Below are 19,658 nucleotides of genomic sequence, written 5' to 3'. Positions count from 1 at the left end.
TTCTCAGGAATAATAAAAGGGCACTGCGCGGCGTCGGGCCTCAGCATTGCGCCAGGAGAGGTCAGAGTGCAGGCTTGAAGCCCCCCGCCAGGCCCGAGGAGACCCCCGCCCCGGAATAGCACCAGTCCGGGCGCGTCTGGGGTGCGCTGGGAGTCCCAGTAATGGAAAGACAGGGTGGTGGCTTTATCTGGAGAGCTCTGCGTTATTACGCGCGGCTGAATTTTAGCGGCTTCTGCAACGAATGGCCTTGTCTGAGCAGACAGCGAGGGATGCAGGTCCGAGACAGGTACCTCGGAGGCGTCGTGCGAGTCTCTGCAATGACACTGCGGGGAATGTCGTGCTTCAGTGCTGTGTGGCTGTCGGTACTGCAGTGTAAAGTACCAATATGTACCGGTGGAGGGATTTTTGGGTGTTCTGGTAGCGCACCACCAGCAGACGCGCTGCTTGTCCGAATAGAGGTGCTTTGACAGAACGAGTACTCGAGTATTGTATTGTATTGTATTGTAATCGGAGTAGCTGCTGAACTGCTTCTGAGGTTTGACGTGTGTTACCTCAGTCTTATCCAAGGCCACTGGAATGAGATTGTGTGGCCGCGGGGATTTTCACATAATACATTTGTCGCATTTGCCACATAACCCTGCACCTGCCTCTTAATCTGCAGATATGAACATCCAAAAATGTTTCTAGCTCAAACGGTTCAAAAGTTAGTAAAAATTCAGTAAAAATGCAGCGACGTGTTGGTGCGAGGGGAAAGGCCCTTTTCAAAGCTAGACCGGTCACCTTTTTTGTTGCTTATTGCTATACTTGGGTATTAAAATGGTACTAAGGAGGTGCAATCAATGCCCAGACAGTTACCAAGTTTAAAAATTACAAAATAATTAATAATATTACAAAATGCTCTGCATTATGCCACATCATTTGCTTTTTCTCGCCGCATAATTTACTCAACCCAGCTGCAAAATTAGGCCCTCTCCTGCTGCACAATTCCAGTTTCCCTGGATTTATCTGACCTTCAGGAGCGGAGTAGCACAGGGGACGCAGGCCAGCTTGGGGTGCATGGTCAGAGCTGTCCGTGAGTGTTATATCAGCACTGAAATAGATGTACTGCCCGGGCTGGGATCCCAGTACCTAAACAGCCGAGACGCTGCAGATCAGGGATGACGCGCATCGAGGGAGCCCCGCGGTGGCACACCCCGTGCTTCTCTTTGGCACCAAGTCCAGGCCAAAAGTGGCTTCCAATTACCACTGGCGCCACCGAGGACGGGGGACTGGGCCTGCCGAAGCGCTACAGATTAACCCACAATTTATCTTTCGACGAACTATGATTCCATCATTTAAAATAAGCAGTTAGTTTGTTAGTAAAATATGGCCGCCTGTGGCCTCCTATCCCATCCCACGCATCTCTCGGGGCCTGGTGCGTCCGCTCAGTCTAATGACGCCCTCGTTAGAGAGCCATTACAGCTGTGACCGTAGAGCGCCGGCGGAGCAGACCATTGAGACCCCCGCTCCCCAAAGCTGATGATGCAGACCACATATGGAAATGTGACCATTTTTTATTCAGATTTTAATTTCAATTTGGTAAAATGGAACAGCTGGCTCTATAACGGAGACCCGTAGCAGACACCGCGAGAAGTGAGGGGAGCATCGTGCGTTCCAGGGAAAGTAAAACCACAAGTCCCACAATTCCACGGATGTATCAGGTGCCTGACATGGACGAATTTGACATCTCGGCTTATATGTAGGTTCTAAGCAGCAACATGCGATGGGCGGCATCTTCAGGCAGCACTGGATTTTCAGCCATGCAGATATTATTAATCCATAGCTACAGTTGCAGGAAAAGCAAAACTATAGGTCCCAGAACCAAAGTACTATTAGTTTTAAACAAGCATTGGCAAAGTCAATGGGTCTCACTTTTGGGACCTATTGGTTTTGCCAGTCCCTTTGGGTGATGCTGTACAGCATTGGCAAGGTGGTGTGCATCCTGGCCAAAGTTAAATATATAAATGAAATGAGTGGCTGTGTCTTTTTTTAGGCATGCTCATGTGTGATGACGTGTGCACAAAAGTGGTGTGAAAGGCCTTTTTTTAAGGTCGAGGGTCTGGTATTAATTTGCTGCATGACCCTACCACCCTCCACAAAAAATATAAACTTTTTAAAAACTGGGGGTGTGAGGGGCAACATAGGCATGGGTAGGGGAGAGCACCGGGGATTGGGCAGGGGAGGATAAAAGCAGCACATGAACAAAAGGATCACATTCAAACTCCTAACCCACGCCCACAAAGCACTCCACAACGCCGGACCAGCATACCTCAACGATCACCTCACCTTCTACACCACAAACCGTCAGCTCTGCTGAACACGCCCTCGCCACCGTCCCACGCATCCACAGGACAACATCTGGCAGCAGATCCTTCTCCTACCTCGCGGCCAAGACCTGAAACACCCTCCCCATCCACCTACGGCAGACCAAGGACCTACTGACCTTCAGGAGACTCTTCAAGACCTGGCTGTTCGAGCAGTAGCAGCTCCCCCCCCCTCAAAGCGCCTTGAGACCCTCACGGGTGAGTAGCGCGCTCTACAAATACACTGATTGATTGATTGATTGATTGAAAAAAGAAAAATGCAAATGAGTGACAGTCACCCAGTGGTAAACAATGGGTGAATGAGTGGACTGTGATCCCTTGTAAATTCTTGATAAGCCCACAATAGGCCTTTTGCAAGCAGACAGCTTGTGTTGTCTGGTAGGCTCGACCTAAAAAGACTGGTTTGAAGGTGTCACTTGTGTAATGCAGCTGCTGCTTTGCGGCCCTGTCTAGAGAGAGACAGTGTGCTCACTGGCAGCCTCTAGCATAGAGTCCATCAGAGATGACATCAAGAGGGGTAGGGAAGTCATGTTGTCACCTGCTGTGAGAGGTGAAGTTTAGTTACATGGCCCAACTTCACAAGGGTTAAACTTTTCTTATTAAAACCATTTCTCAGCATTGTGAAGACTCCTGTGCTTGTCCTGGAGCAAAATCAGACTCCTCAGCTAACACAGTGACCTCAAATAGAACCTGCAAAACTCTAACCAGTGGTTTTTAACCTTTAATTCAGGCATTGCTTGGGGTCCATGAAGCCTACTCAGCGGGTCTGTCACTGATTAGAAAACTAAATAATATTAACAGATTAATACAGTGTATAAAAATAAAGAAGCAAAATGTAAAACTGAACATTTCAAAATCTTCTGTTGATGTAAAGGAATTTGAAATTGGAGGCTAAATTTTACGTTGGCATTCTGAGATTGATTTGTGGGAGCAGTCAAACAGAATGTAGTATGTGGCTTCAGTTTAATTAAACAAAAAAAATCACCAACCTTCCCATTAAAATGTAATTTTTAAAAAAATTATATTTGTGTGTGAATTAAATAAAAGGATGACTGCTTGTTTATGTGTTTTGTATATTGTTTTGCAGTACAAATCATCAAAATTGCTTAGGCCAGGCTCTCCGGATTCTAATAACTATTTATTGGGGATCCCTGTATGCCAGTGATGAAAGATTTAGAGCCTGATTACAACCTTGGTGGATGGGATACTCTGTCACAAACGTGACGGATGTCCCTCCCACCTTTTTACAAGTTCCGTAGGATATAAAGGAACCTGTAATGGAGCGCACGGGATATCCGTCATGTTTATGACGGAGTATAATCAGTATTTGTAAAGCGCGTCTACTCACCCAGGAGGGTCTCAAGGCGCTGCCATGAGATATCTCATCCGCCAAGGTCTTAATCAGGCCCTAACTGTGGGTCCAGGCTAAGAACCACTGCTAGGCCGAGCCCAGCCTGGACAACATGATATTAAACACACATTATAACACCTCTTCTTTGCTTATAACAATAATAAAACAACGAAATTACTGCAGGGATAAGACAAGATATATAATTTCAACCTTACTGACAAATGTCTTGCCTTAGCCCCTCATGCATTGCCCATCTGTCCGCTCTCACAGACCTCCATTGCACTTCCATTCGCCCCACTTTCTCTTGTGCTCCCACCATTGTTATAATTTTTTTATCATCAGTCCTCCATCTTTTCCCACCGCTAACTCTCTTCTTGATTCCACACTCGTTCGTCTCCTGTGCTATCGCATTGCTCCAATACAAAGCCACTCACCTCATGTGTCACCTTTGATTATTCTTCGTGTGTACACCATCTCTCTTCTGCCAAACCTTACCTTCATTCAGTCACCAGCTTTCAGCCGCCTTCCTTTATCACTTCTCCCCTTTCCTAACTTGGTTCTTTCATCCCTATCCCCCATTCTGTCAAAAGGGGTCCAATCCCTGTTGCACTGTTTCATGCAGCGCAGCTTATCCTATCCATTTCGGTATCCATGGCAATGGGTGCTGCGAGCCCTTGTCTACGAAGCATCCCTTGCAGGACACTGATAGTGGCTTCACTATTTCTGTTCTTAACTCCACTTAAAACCAACATACATCTATCTCCATCCCCTGAGTGAACCATGGGCCTAATAAAATCCAAACAAATCATCTCTCATTGTACTTCTAAAATAGCCAACCTGGTGACCATGAGTGCAAGTCATTTTGTAATAAATAGCTGCAAACATCGGCACTTGTTGAGTCTAAAGTCCCAGAAGCAAATCTGGAGTGTGGGTGATGCCAAAATTAGATGAATGGGCGCAGACTGCAAATTTGATGACACTGACTCCTAAATTTCACAACACAATGTACACTGATTTTTTTAATATATTCAGTTTGATCATGAAATACCCCAAAAGTCTGCCCTTATCATATGGTTAGGAATGGGTTTCTGTTGCCTTACAATGTTGAGCTCTTACTGCAAGGTGGATGTAGCAGGACTCTCAAGAAGAAGTTGGATCCTAACCAGTGCTTAATTTGTAAATAAAAAGGTGCCGGCACCCAAAGCTCTCTTTTAAACACGGGGCTGCTGCAATTAAATGTGTGAACGCTGAATACTGAGGCGGCGTAATCCTGAAGTAATCTCGGGCCTCTTCAATCCATATAAAGCCACTCCCTGCCCCTTCAGCTCACTCTTGCAGCTTTTTAATTTCTCCCTTTGTGACGCTTTTTCGTTTTCCCTTTCTCCGTCTTTCCCATATGTGACTTTTGCTCACAGCAACTGCTTGAGGCAGAAGAATAAGCCCCGGCCCTCAAAAATAAGTGCCGGTGCTCAGCACCAGAAACATCAAGCACAAATTAAGCACTGATCCTAACTCATTTTGAATTGTTTTACATTTTTTCTCTAACAAGATATGGTGATTGATGCCATAATTGTGCCACTGGATTCAAGCTAGCCTGGCTGAGGTAGGGCGATACCCTGAAACCGGTCCCAGGATTCTTGTTTTTGGTCCAGCAGGGACCTGGCTTGGCAGTCAGGCTGGACTGTTCCTCTGAGGAACAGGGTCAAGACTGATTTGCATATAGCTGGCTCCAAACTGGGGTGGCGTGGAGAGCAAAAGAACAATGGATTAAACCCAGATCTGTGACCAGGGGTGAGTGATTGCATTGTTCAGCACTCCATCCATCATCTTTTGTGTTGCTAATCCCAATATTAGCCATAAATCATGGTGTTCAGATTTGGGAAGTCATATGTGCCCATGAACCTGGATCTGGTGTAGATGTGATACATGATCAGTCTTGTATGATTGTTAAAAGTAGTGGTAACTCCTAGTGGTCTGTGATGGTGACATATAATCATGTTTGTGAGTTATGTTTATTCTATGGAAAAACACATTCGTTTTTTAAAAAATTTGGTCCTCATCCCAACAGCAATTCATTTCTGGAGAGTATACTGTAGCTAACTTAATCTTTTACAGAGGAGAGAGAGATGGCAGTGGGGTTGTAGGATGTACGACCACGTCATAGTACCATGTCATTGTCACTGAAAATTGAAGTCGGTAGGTTTTATGAAACCTGATTTTAGTTAGTCCTTACTAGGACTGAGCAAAAGCTTTGATGCTCTTAGTTTCTTGCTATTTGCTAACCAGATGTGAATTATCCCTTTCTTATCCAGGCAGACGGTCCCACTGCTACCCTCCGATATGCTTTGTATATGTACTCCCCTGCTTTCTCTCAGTCGTGATATATGTTCAGAATCCACTGTCCACTTTTGTTGTACTGTTCCCCCCCCCTTAACTTTCTCTGTGGCAAACTTTTAATAAATCAAATATTAGCTTTTATTAGCTTACAATATGAAAAATTTATTATTATTGTGTTTGAACACATTTTATGCCATATTTTTTGTATTTTTACTGTGTGTGAAATGAGGTAAGATTCCCGTGCCAGCACCCACTTGGGTCACTAAAATGTGGACTCCTACTGAAAAGAAACTTCTGGCATATTGCTGCTAATTTTTAAAATGTTTTTGTGCCTTTTTGTCTCCTCAGACCATTCACGTCGCAATTGTATGTGCAGGCTACAACGCCAGCCGCGATGTCGTCACACTGGTCAAATCGGTCCTGTTCCACAGGTAAAGAAAAGGGGTTACCAGCAGATGTTTGAGGGTGGTGGGGGGGGACTGGAAAGACTCTTCTAATCTGGTTTTCCTAACTTCAGATTAAACTGTTTGCAAAGCTCTCTCTCTCTCTCTCTCGCTCTCTCTCGCACACGTTATAGTTAGGCTCACATTTCACTCGTACAGAACCAGTGAAATTCAGCAGTTATAGTTACCTGAGCTAACTATAACTTTTAGAAAACACTCCCACTCACTGGTTGATGTCATTTGAGGAGTCATCAGTGATGTCACTGACCATGTAATGAGTGATGTAATATGTGAGGTCATAAGCAGTGCATTGCTGCAGCATAAGTTATAGTTAGCTCAGGTAACTATAACTGCTGAATTTCACTGTTTTTGTACCAGTTTAATGTGAGCCTAATTGTAACGTCCCTGCAATCTTTGTTTTTTTTTTCAGTGAATTTCTAATGTTTTTTTAATGTTATTTTCTAACTATAATGTCCCTGTAACCTTTAGGTTTTTTATGTGAATTTCTAAGGTTGTTTGAAATTTACTTCCTAACTGTAACCACTAACCTTTGACAGTGAGTGTGTGAGTGAGTGCATAAGTGTCTGAGTGGGTCTATGAATGGATGTGAGAGTGTTTGAGTGGGTCTGTGAGTGTCTGAGTAGGTCTGTGAGTGGGTGCATGAGTGACATTTTTCTCATGACCCAGGTTTTCTCAAATATCTGCAATAATGCAGAGCTATAGTTTTCTTACATTCCGTTTCTTTTGTGAGCATACTTTTGTAATGTTGCACATTTATAATCACTTTTACACACTACTTTGCTTCCCTAAACACTCCCTTCGATATATTTTTATAAAGTCCTCTACGCTGCGTGACAACTTTGTGTTATTTTTTTACACAACCACACTTTCCTAACATTCTGTGTAAATACTATTGTACTTTACTAAACACTTTTATTCATTTACTATTTCCTAAGTGTGAGAAAGTATCCTCTTTCTAGCCTCGTTACCCCCACTTTTGGCCTGTTTGTGAGTATATGTCAGGGTGTTTTCACTGTCTCACTGGGATCCTGCTAGCCAGGGCCCAGTGCTCATAGTGAAAACCCTATGTTGTCAGTATGTTTGTTATGTGTCACTGGGACCCTGCTAGCCAGGACCCCAGTGCTCATAAGTTTGTGGCCTATATGTATGTGTTCCCTCTGTGATGCCTAACTGTCTCACTGAGGCTCTGCTAACCAGAACCTCAGTGGTTATGCTTTCTCTGCTTTCCAAATTTGTCACTAACAGGCTAGTGACTAAATTTACCAATTCACATTGGCATACTGGTACACCCATATAATTCCCTAGTATATGGTACTGAGGTACCCAGGGTATTGGGGTTCCAGGAGATCCCTATGGGCTGCAGCATTTCTTTTGCCACCCATAGGGAGCTCTGACAATTCTTACACAGGCCTGCCACTGCAGCCTGTGTGAAATAACGTCCACGTTATTTCACAGCCATTTACCACTGCACTTAAGTAACTTATAAGTCACCTATATGTCTAACCTTCACCTGGTGAAGGTTGAGTGCAAAGTTACTTAGTGTGTGGGCACCCTGGCACTAGCCAAGGTGCCCCCACATCGTTCAGGGCAAATTCCCTGGACTTTGTGAGTGCGGGGACACCATTACACGCGTGCACTGTACATAGGTCACTACCTATGTACAGCCTCACAATGGTAACTCCGAACATGGCCATGTAACATGTCTAAGATCATGGAAGTGTCACCCCAATGCCATTCTGGCATTGGGGGGACAATTCCATGATCCCCCGGGTCTCTAGCACAGAACCCGGGTACTGCCAAACTGCCTTTCCGGGGACTCCACTGCAGCTGCTGCTGCTGCCAACCCCTCAGACAGGTTTCTGCCCTCCTGGGGTCCAGGCAGCCCTGGCCCAGGAAGGCAGAACAAAGGATTTCCTCTGAGAGAGGGTGTAACACCCTCTCCCTTTGGAAATAGGTGTGAAGGCTGGGGAGGAGTAGCTTCCCCCAGCCTCTGGAAATGCTTTGATAGGCACAGATGGAGCCCATCTCTGCATAAGCCAGTCTACACCGGTTCAGGGATCCCCCAGCCCTGCTCTGGCGCGAAACTGTACAAAGGAAAGGGGAGTGACCACTCCCCTGACCTGCACCTCCCAGGGGAGGTGCCCAGAGCTCCTCCAGTGTGTCCCAGACCTCTGCCATCTTGGAAACAGAGGTGTTTGTGGCACACTGGACTGCTCTGAGTGGCCAGTGCCAGCAGGTGATGTCAGAGGCTCCTTCTGATAGGCTCTTACCTCTCTTGATAGCCAATCCTCCTTCCTTAGTAGCCAAACCTCCTTTTCTGGCTATTTAGGGTCTCTGCTTTGGGGATCTCACTAGATAACGAATGCAAGAGCTCACCAGAGTTCCTCTGCATCTCCCTCTTCACCTTCTGCCAAAGGATCGACCGCTGACTGCTCAGGATGCCTGGAAAACCGTAACAAAGTAGCAAGACGACTACTAGCAACCTTGTATCGCTTCATCCTGACGGCTTTCTCGACTGTTTCCAGGTGGTGCATGCTCTGGGGGTAGCCTGCTTCCTCTGCACCAGGAGCTCCGAAGAAATCTCCCGTAGGTTGACGGAATCTTCCCCCTGCAACCGCAGGCAACAAAAGACTGCATCACCGGTCCACTGGGTCCCCTCTCAGCACGACGAGCGTGGTCCCTGGAACTCAGCAACTCTGTCCAAGTGACTCCCACAGTCCAGTGACTCTTCAGTCCAAGTTTGGTGGAGGTAAGTCCTTGCCTCCCCACGCTAGACTGCATTACTGGGTACAGCATGATTTGCAGCTGCTCCGGCTCCTGTGCACTCTTCCAGGATTTCCTTCGTGCACAGCCAAGCCTGGGTCCCCAACACTCTAACCTGCAGTGCACAACCTTCTGAGTTGTCCTCCGGCGTCGTGGGACTCCCTTTTGTGACTTCGGGTGGACTCTGCTTCACTTTTCTTCTAAGTGCCTGTATAGGTACTTCTGCAGGTGCTACCTGCTTCTGTGAGGGCTCTCAGACTTGCTGGGTGCCCCCTCTGTCTCCTCATGCAAGTGGCGATATTCTGGTCCCTCCTGGGCCACAGCAGCATCCAAAAACCCTAACCGCGACCCTTGCAGCTAGCAAGGCTTGTTTGCGGTCTTTCTGCATGGGAACACCTCTGCAGGCTTCTTCACAACGTGGGACATCCATCCTCCAAAGGGGAGGTTCCTAGTCCTCTTCGTTCTTGCAGAACACCAAGCTTCTTCCAACAGGTGGCAGCTTCCTTGCACCCTCAGCTGGCATTTCTTGGGCTCCTGCCCACTCTCGACACTGTTGCGACTCTTGGACTTGGTCCCCTTGTCTTACAGGTACTCAGGTCCGGAAATCCACTGTTGTTGCATTGCTGGTGTTTGATCTTCCTGCAGAATCCCCCTATCACGACTTCTGTGCTCTCTGGGGGTAGTAGGTGCACTTTACACCTACCTTTCAGGGTCTTGGGGTGGGCTATTTTTCTAACCCTCACTGTTTTCTTACAGTCCCAGCGACCCTCTACAAGCTCACATAGGTTTGGGGTCCATTCGTGGTTCGCATTCCACTTTTGGAGTATATGGTTTGTGTTGCCCCTATACCTATGTGCTTATATTGCAATCTACTGTAATTTTACATTGCTTGCATTACTTCCTTTTGCTATTATCTGCATAATTTTGGTTTGTGTGCATATATCTTGTGTATATTTCTTATCGTCATACTGAGGGTACTCACTGAGATACTTTTGGCATATTGTCATAAAAATAAAGTACCTTTATTTTTAGTATATCTGTGTATTGTGTTTTCTTATGATATTGTGCATATGACACCAGTGGTATAGTAGGAGCTTTGCATGTCTCCTAGTTCAGCCTAAGCTGCTTTGCCATAGCTACCTTCTATCAGCCTCAGCTGCTAGAAACACCTCTTCTACACTAATAAGGGATAACTGGACCTGGCACAAGGTGTAAGTACCTCTGGTACCCACTACAAGCCAGGCCAGCCTCCTACATTGGTTGTGCAGCGGTGGGATAAGTACTTGTAACTACTTACCACTTTGTCATTGTGTACTTTTCATAAGAGAATAATATACAAAACAAGTTCAGTGTATGTACACCTAACCAAAAAGTTTTGCTTTTCTTCTCTCAAACTTTTTACAAAGTTCTGAAAAGTTTCTCTAAACTTCTAAAAGTTTCCAAAAGTTAGAAAAAGTTTTTTCTCTGTTCTTTAAAAAGTTCTGAAACTTTTTCTTCCTTTTCACTGTCTCTAAACCTTTTGCTATCATGTCTGATGTAGAGTCTGCTCTTAAAATGGTCAATACTACTTATGACAATTTGAATTACAAGAGCCTAAGGAGTCTCTGCTTAGATAGAGGTTTAGTGATAGGAAAGAACCCTACAAAAGAGTTTCTATATAACATGCTTATTGTGAATGATGAGTCCCAAGCAGGCACTTCAAATGAGAAGTTAATAGATAGCTCCCATTCTGACTCAGGGGATCACCTTGAGGGAGGTGGGGAGGGTTCTGTTCCAAATCTGCCCCTTAGCAGGCCACCTAGTAATGCTGGGGGGTCCCTCAAAGGCAGTGGGCTGCTATATTGTGGCTATCTTTCAATGGAAAGGGTAGGGCTAGGCTCCTTACTGTTAGAGAAAGTGATGCTAACAATTTTGCAGTTTTGAAGGATGCACTCTTGGATGGATTTGGCTTAACCACTGAACAATACAGGATTAAGTTCAGAGACACCAGAAAAGAGTCCTCACAAGACTGGATAGACTTTGTTGACTGTTCAGTGAAGGCCTTGGAAGGGTGGTTACATGGCAGTAAAGATTCTGACTATGAAAGCCTGTATAGTCTTATTCTGAGAGAGCATATTTTGAATAACTGTGTGTCTGACTTGTTACAGCAATATCTAGTGGACTCAGATCTGACCTCTCCCCAAGAATTGGGAAAGAAGGCAGACAAATGGGTCAGAACAAGAGTGAACAGAAAAGTTCATACAGGGGGTGACAAGGATGGCAAGAAGAAAGATGGTGAGAAATCTCAGGATAAGCATGGGGAAAAGGGTAAAACCAAATATCCTTCTTCAAATCCTAAACACTCTTCAAGGGGTGGGGATAAATCAAATTCTTCCTATTCTTCACAATATACACACATTAAAAAGCCTTGGTGCTATGTGTGTAAAAATACAGGCCATTGGCAAGGGGATAAGTCCTATCCAGGTAAACCCCCTGAGCCACCCACCTCTAATACATCACACTCTAGTGCCCCTAGCAGTAGTGGTAATAGTGATGGGACTGCTGGCACCAGTCAAAGTAAAGGTGTAGTTGGGTTCACTTATGGGTCCATCATAGATACTGGGGTAGTCAGTCCCAAGACAGTTTCTGTCACACCTAGTGGCATTGGCCTTGCCACACTGGCTGCTTGTCTCCTTACAATGGATAAGTACAGGCAGACAGTTTCAATAAATGGTGTTGAGGCCCATGCCTACAGGGACACAGGTGCCAGTATCACTTTGGTGACACAAAACCTAGTGCCTCCTGAACAACACATCATTGGACAACAGTACAAGATTATTGATGTCCATAACTCCACTAAGTTTCTTCCCTTAGCTATAGTTCAGCTTAGTTGGGGTGGAGTTACTGGCCCTAAGCAGGTGGTAGTGTCACCTAGCTTACCTGTAGACTATCTCTTAGGTAATGACCTAGAGACCTCAGGTTGGGCTGAGGTAGAGTTTTATACCCATGCAGCTATGCTGGCTATCCCTGAGGAATTGCTTCCTCTCATTTCAGCTGAAATGAAAAAGCAAAGGAGAGAAAAAGGCCTGAAAACCCAGGATCCTTCTCCAACAACAGTTAAAAAGGGTATCACAGTATCCCCTAACCACCCTGCCATTCAGAATACCATTCCTGTGGTGGGAGAAACCTCTCCTGGGGTGGCACCTGTACCAAGGGAATCATCAGCTGGCACAGCTGTACTCCCTGAGGTGGAAGTACCTCTCTGTGGGATAACTAATATTGGTGAGAAAAAGGGCACCATTTTGGTTAACATGAAGCATCCCTCCAACCCTCCCAGAGAAACTTGAGTGCAGAAACCCTGCACTGCCTCACAACACTTAGGACAGCAGCCCTGCCCTAGTGTGGAGCTCATAGGACAGCATCCCTGCCCTGCTCCAACTAAAGAGAAACAGCATCCCTGTTCTCTGTTACAGCCATACGGACAAAGTTTTTGCCCAGCTATGGCTTTACTGAGACAGCATCCCTGTCTGGCATTCTCATCACTAGAAATAGGTCCAGTGGACAATTCCCACTGTTCTAAACTAAAACTTACTGATAGGAACTCTGAAAATATATCTTCACATTGTTGGTTAGTGTTAGAAATTGGGTTTTTGGTTGGCAGTCAGGTTGCCCTCTGTCCAAGCAAGAACCCTCACTCTAGTCAGGGTAAGTCACACACAATCCAAACTTAGCCTGTGCCCACCCTCTGGTAGCTTGGCACAAGCAGTCAGGCTTAACTTAGAAGGCAATGAGTAAAGCATTTGTGCAATAAATCATACAATACCATAATATAGCACCACGAAAATACACCACACAGTGTTTAGAAAAATATATAATATTTATCTGGGTATTTGCAGGTCAAAACGATCAAAGATGCAATAGGAATTTGTAAAGATATCACTGAAAAGTGATATAAAGTGTCTTAAGTCTTTAAAAAGCAAACAAAGTCTCTTTCAAGCACAAAGTACCTGGTTTGGAGTGGAAAATCTCCGCAAAGGGCCGCAGAAGAAGAGGCACGTGGAAAAATGGTGTGTGCGTCGAGTTCTCCCCAGCACACACGGACTTGCGTCGTTATTTTTCACGCGGGGAAGTCATGCGTTGTTTTCCGGTGCGTGGACAGTCTTTCTGTGGGTCATGGGGATTACCAGATGTCCCGGGGTCTGTGCGTGGATTCTCCTGCTTGTTTTCCAGCTGCGCGTCGTTCCGTGGGGCTGTGCGTCAAAGTTTCGCTCTAACGGCAGGCGTTGCATTGATTTCCCCTCTGGAAGTCAGGCGGCGTTGTCCTTGCAAGGCCGTGCGTTGAAGTTCCGGTCGCCCCAAAGGCGTTGCGTCGATCAGCGTCGGTGTTCGGAGTTTTTCTCGCCGCGGAACAAGCTGTGCGTCGAAATTTTCGGCGCACGAAGAGTCCAAATGAAAAAGAGAAGCCTTCTTGGTCCTAAGACTTCAGGGAACAGGAGGCAAGCTCTATCCAAGCCCTTGGAGAGCACTTTTACAGCCAGACAAGAGTTCAGCAAGGCAGCAGGCCAACAGCAAGGCAGCAGTCCTTTGGAGAAAGCAGACAGGTGAGTCCTTTGAGCAGCCAGGCAGTTCTTCTTGTCAGGATGTAGTTTCTGGTTCAGGTTTCTTCTCCAGCAAGTGTCTGATGAGGTACGGCAGAGGCCCTGTTTTATACTAAATTGTGCCTTTGAAGTGGGGGTGACTTCAAAGAGTGTCTAAGAAATGCACCAGGTCCCCTTTCAGTTCAATCCTGTCTGCCAGGGTCCCAGTAGGGGGTGTGGCAGTCCTTTGTGTGAGAGCAGGCCCTCCACTCTCCCAGCCCAGGAAGACCCATTCAAAATGCAGATGTATGCAAGTGAGGCTGAGTACCCTGTGTTTGGGGTGTGTCTGAGTGAATGCACAAGGAGCTGTCAACTAAACCTAGCCAGACGTGGATTGAAGGGCACAGAAAGATTTAAGTGCAAAGAAAATGCTCACTTTCTAAAAGTGGCATTTCTAGAATAGTAATATTAAATCCGACTTCACCAGTCAGCAGGATTTTGTATTACCATTCTGGCCATACTAAATATGACCTTCCTGCTCCTTTCAGATGAGCAGCTGCCACTTCAACAATGTATGAGGGCAGCCCCAATGTTAGCCTATGAAGGGAGCAGGCCTCACAGTAGTGTAAAAACGAATCTAGGAGTTTTACACTACCAGGACATATAACTACACAGGTACATGTCCTGCCTTTTACCCACATAGCACCCTGCTCTAGGGGTTACCTAGGGCACACATTAGGGGTGACTTATATGTAGTAAAAGGGGAGTTCTAGGCTTGGCAAGTACTTTTAAATGCCAAGTCGAAGTGGCAGTGACAGGCCTGAGACAAGGTTAAGGGGCTACTGAAGTAGGTGGCACAACCAGTGCTGCAGGCCCACTAGTAGCATTTAATCTACAGGCCCTAGGCACATATAGTGCACTCTACTAGGGACTTATAAGTACATTAAATAGCCAATCATGGATAAACCAATCAATAGTACAATTTACACAGAGAGCATATGCACTTTAGCACTGGTTAGCAGTGGTAAAGTGCCCAGAGGTCAAAAGCCAACAACAACAGGTCAGAAAAAATAGGAGGAAGGAGGCAAAAAGTTTGGGGATGACCCTGTCAAAAAGCCAGGTCCAACAGTTAGCTAAAAAACTTTAAACAGGGTGGTTTACATCCCCACAGGGAAGTAACCATATAGTGGATGAAAAAGGGAGTAACCAATCTATTGCGGAGCTACTCTCCACTTATCACCACTTAGACAATAAAGACTCAACTGGCCAAGGTTAGCCTTATTGTGCTTCGTTGGGGGGGGGGGGGGGGTGAGAAAGTAGCCTCTTTCTAGCCTTGTTACCCCCACTTTTGGCCTGTTTGTGAGTATATGTCAGGGTGTTTTCACTGTCTCACTGGGATCCTGCTAGCCAGGGCCCAGTGCTCATAGTGAAAACCGTATGTGGTCAGTATGTTTGTTATGTGTCACTGGGACCCTGCTAGCCAGGACCCCAGTGCTCATATGTTTGTGGCCTATGTGTATGTGTTCCCTGTGTGATGCCTAACTGTCTCACTGAGGCTCTGCTAACCAGAACCTCAGTGGTTATGCTCTCTCTGCTTTCCAGATTTGTCACTAACAGGCTAGTGACTAAATTTACCAATTCACATTGGCATACTGGTACACCCATATAATTCCCTAGTATATGGTACTGAGGTACCCAGGGTATTGGGGTTCCAGGAGATCCCTATGGGCTGCAGCATTTCTTTTGCCACCCATAGGGAGCTCTGACAATTCTTACACAGGCCTGCCACTGCAGCCTGCGTGAAATAACGTCCACGTTATTTCACAGCCATTTACCACTGCACTTGAGTAACTTATAAGTCACCTATATGTCTAACCTTCACCTGGTGAAGGTTGGGTGCAAAGTTACTTAGTGTGTGGGCACCCTGTCACTAGCCAAGGTGCCCCCACATCGTTCAGGGCAAATTCCCTGGACTTTGTGAGTGCGGGGACACCATTACACGCGTGCACTGTACATAGGTCACTACCTATGTACAGCGTCACAATGGTAACTCCGAACATGGCCATGTAACATGTCTAAGATCATGGAATTGTCACCCCAATGCCAGAATGGCATTGGGGTGACAATTCCATGATCCCCCGGGTCTCTAGCACAGAACCCGGGTACTGCCAAACTGCCTTTCCGGGGTCTCCACTGCAACTGCTGCTGCTGCCAACCCCTCAGACAGGTTTCTGCCCTCCTGGGGTCCAGGCAGCCCTGGCCTAGGAAGGCAGAACAAAGGATTTCCTCTGAGAGAGGGTGTTACACCCTCTCCCTTTGGAAATAGGTGTGAAGGCTGGGGAGGAGTAGCCTCCCGCAGCCTCTGGAAATGCTTTGATGGGCACAGATGGTGCCTATCTCTACATAAGCCAGTCTACACCAGTTCAGGGATCCCCCAGCCCTGCTCTGGCGCGAAACTGGACAAAGGTTCGAGCAATGCTTGATATCTGATTCGGGATTTTAGTACAAATGGAACAAAGAGGAAAGAGCGCCTAGTGAGTGAACAAACCACTTACCGAATCCACCTCTTTCCACTGACATTATTTGCTATAATGAGACAAGTGTTCCTGAGAGAGGAAATGTTGTCCATGTTGAGAAACCATGATTAATTTGAATCAGTTTAAAAAGTCTTTAAGGTGGACTCTGAGTCCTAGTAGGTGGTGGTCTTCAGTGTGACACACAGATGGACGATTCAAACCATTCATGAAGCTGAGATATCTTTGAGGAAAATCCTTTTTGACTCCTAACACTATATGGTGGGAGTGTGCACAACATGTAGGAGGGGCATGGCTTGGGGGGATGGCGGTTAATGTATTTTCCAATAAATAGTTGGGTACAGGTGCTTTCAGTCAGATATTTTTAGATGTCAGTCGGATTTCACCCGGAATTGTTTCATAAAAACAGACAAAAGTGCACTCTCTCTCTCTCTCTCTCTCAGTTTTGAAAGTCCTCAGAAATAATGGTTATTTTACAAAATATTGTGTTTTCGCACTTAGTACCCCTACCAATCCACATTCCCCTCCTTTTCCACTGCCCCTTAAGCCCCTCTCATGCGCCCTGCGTGCCCTATAATGTATTATAACATTATGTGCCAGCCCGATTGTCAGAAAGTCTGAAGCTAGCACCCCCCAATCTTACTGACCAAGCTACGCCCCCGCATGTGAATGTCAAACAGAAAAAATAATAAGCCAAACTCATGCCACGAAAGAGTCTTTGTTAGATGAGGCGACAACTTGTCCTACTTTGCCCAGCCTTTGCTGCTGCATTAGTAACCAGCCTGTCTGTGAATGGTTAGCTGACAAGCTTTTAGTCGTGAGTAATTGGTACTTCTCAGTGACAGCTGCCTGGCTTGTCAAGCTATGGCAAGTCAGCTCCAAGTTGCAGGAGCTGCCCTTTGTAGTAAAGGGGGAACAATTTTGCAACAGTGCACACATCCCTGGGGCCAGTTCAGAGCCCCCCTTGCGACAGCTGAACCAAAACACATAAGTAAAAATGAATAATTGAGGTGTTCAGGATAGGAAATGCAGAAAGCTGGTGGGATCTCTAGCTCAGTCCCAACTGTAGATGTACAGAAGCACGTGGAATAAGCTGGCATAACTGATGACATATAGGCCGAGGGGTGGAATATCTCATGCACCATTGCTCATCTGCAAGGCTTCACCTCTTCTCTATTACAGTCTGTTACTGTCTGCTCAGTGCACTTCACACATCCAAAGAAGTTTCAAAGTTTCTAGTTTTTATTGCGAACTTTCTAGTCTCACGTGGTTATACCCACTAAATTTCATAACCTCATTCATTATATTCATGTCTGTCTCCTTTGTACCTATACCCACATAATTTCCTAACCTCATTCATTATATTCATAAGTCTGTCTCCTTCGTACCATACCTGCTCGCAACCTCATTTTCTGTGTAGTCGAGAGATTTTATCCTCGTTGCTGTAAAATCTGTAATGTGTTTTAGGACCCTGTACATTTGTAGCACCCCCCATTACACCCAATGCCCTCTAAATCTCCCTCGGACTGTGCTCAACATTTCTTCACTTTTGTGCCCTTCTTAACCTTTCTTCTGAGTGCCACCGCCCGAAGCGCCTCTTTTGATGCCCAGCAGTTGTAGATCCACCTACTGTTTATGCACAACACTGTCATTTGAATAAATCATTTGCATTTCTTTTTTTCCTCTCATTCCCCAGGCGCAACCCTCTCCACTTCCACCTTATTGCAGATGCCATTGCCAAGCAGATATTGGCAACCCTTTTCCAGACGTGGATGGTGCCAGCAGTGCGGGTTGATTTCTACGATGCAGATGAGCTTAAGGTATGCAAATATAATCTACTGCTGTGTAAGAGGGATTGTGGAGCTGGCATGGACATTGCAGCAGGCCTCCACGGGCTTCAGTGACTGCACATGCAGCGGGGAGATAAGCTATCAAGATGTCAACCATCAGGTTCCTTGTGGAGAGCAGCAGGGGAGGGGGACCATGTTATTGCGCCAGGAGCTCAGTGTAAGAAGGTGAGGGCAGAAGGACGGGCCAGCGCCACCAAAAACTCACCCAAGTGCGGTGGATGCAGCGATACCATGCAGTGCAGCTTGGGCTGAGCAAAGAAGCTGAGGGAAGAGGAGCCCGGCTGTAATTCTAAGAACTCAACATATTGAGACCATAATATAGCGGCAAGTGTTCAACTTCGAAGATGAGATCGGAGGACTGCCGCGAAGTCCTCACCACCGAAGCTGAATGCGTGTAGATTGCAAAATAGCTACAGGAAATCAACACAGAAGGCGATGGTGAAGAGATCGTGCAGTACCACTAACTGCTCAAAGCATATATTGACGGAAGAGAGACCACCAAGTACCATCATGGACACAAAAGATAAAGGGAGGGCAGAGAGATTTGACTGTATCCCTGTGAGCTTACCAAAGTATGTGAGGGCAGAGATAGCATAATTTATGATCAGGATCTCGGTAGACAAGGTGAAGCCACACACCCCAAGATGTACCTGTAGGAGCTTGCCATTAAAAGGGTGGGCTGATGTGCACCCATGAGGTGAACAGCACGGTGAGGGCAGAGAGACCAGACTGTCCTATTAGAAGCCTAACACAGAAGGCATGAGCAGAAACAGCTTGCTGTATATCCAGGCGTTGAACACAGAAGTAGAGAGCAGAGAGACCAGCCTGCACATCTAAGAGCTTAGTATAAAATGTGTAGACAGAAGCATTATTCTGCACAATCAGAAGTTGAACACAAATGTGAGGGCAGAAAGACCACCAGAAAATTCAGCATGCGACAATATGACTCTAAGAAAGACGAAATATGCCCTACCATCTAAAGCTCAATGCCACAGGTGTGGGAAGGCATATAAGGTGGTGCCACCCAACATCTGCAAAAATAAATCACTTGCAGAAAGACCATGCCATTCCACTACGGACTGCGCATACAGTGCAAGGCAAAACATTATCTACCAACATGAACTAATCGTACAAGGTAGGCAACAGACCATGCTGTACCACCAGTCATGCCGTACCGTGACTAACCTTGAGTGCCGAGTCACTGAGGAGACAAAACTAAACCAAAGAAGCGTAGCCCACAGTGTGATCACTGGAGGGCCAAGAGATCGTGAAGTAACACTAGCAACAATGCGTATAAGATGCGGAAAGAGAACAAGGATGCACAACTAGGAACTCACCATAACAAGCATTTACAACAGTTTACGCCATCTTTTGTATTATTCACCCTAGAGAAAGAGGATCATGGGAAAGGCAGAATTCTGAGCCTGCAGGGCAGACATT

The 19,658-nt window shown here is 46.1% G+C and overlaps 1 protein-coding gene across 3 annotated transcripts in view; it reads left to right on the top strand.

The window, feature by feature from the left end:
- The window catches only part of LARGE1 (LARGE xylosyl- and glucuronyltransferase 1), a 755,508-nt gene that overhangs the window by 338,142 nt on the left and 397,708 nt on the right, over positions 1-19,658 (top strand). For all 3 annotated transcript variants that reach the window (XM_069227932.1, XM_069227934.1, XM_069227933.1), the window contains exons 4-5: positions 6,400-6,482; positions 18,065-18,188. In XM_069227932.1, the coding sequence (XP_069084033.1) occupies positions 6,400-6,482; positions 18,065-18,188 (207 nt within the window). The remainder of the gene's footprint in view (positions 1-6,399; positions 6,483-18,064; positions 18,189-19,658) is intronic.

This window comes from Pleurodeles waltl, chromosome 4_1, assembly GCF_031143425.1.
Source record: "Pleurodeles waltl isolate 20211129_DDA chromosome 4_1, aPleWal1.hap1.20221129, whole genome shotgun sequence".
NCBI lineage: Eukaryota > Metazoa > Chordata > Amphibia > Caudata > Salamandridae > Pleurodeles > Pleurodeles waltl.
Note: the sequence above shows the minus strand (reverse complement) of the source record. Positions and strands in the feature narration are given on the sequence as shown.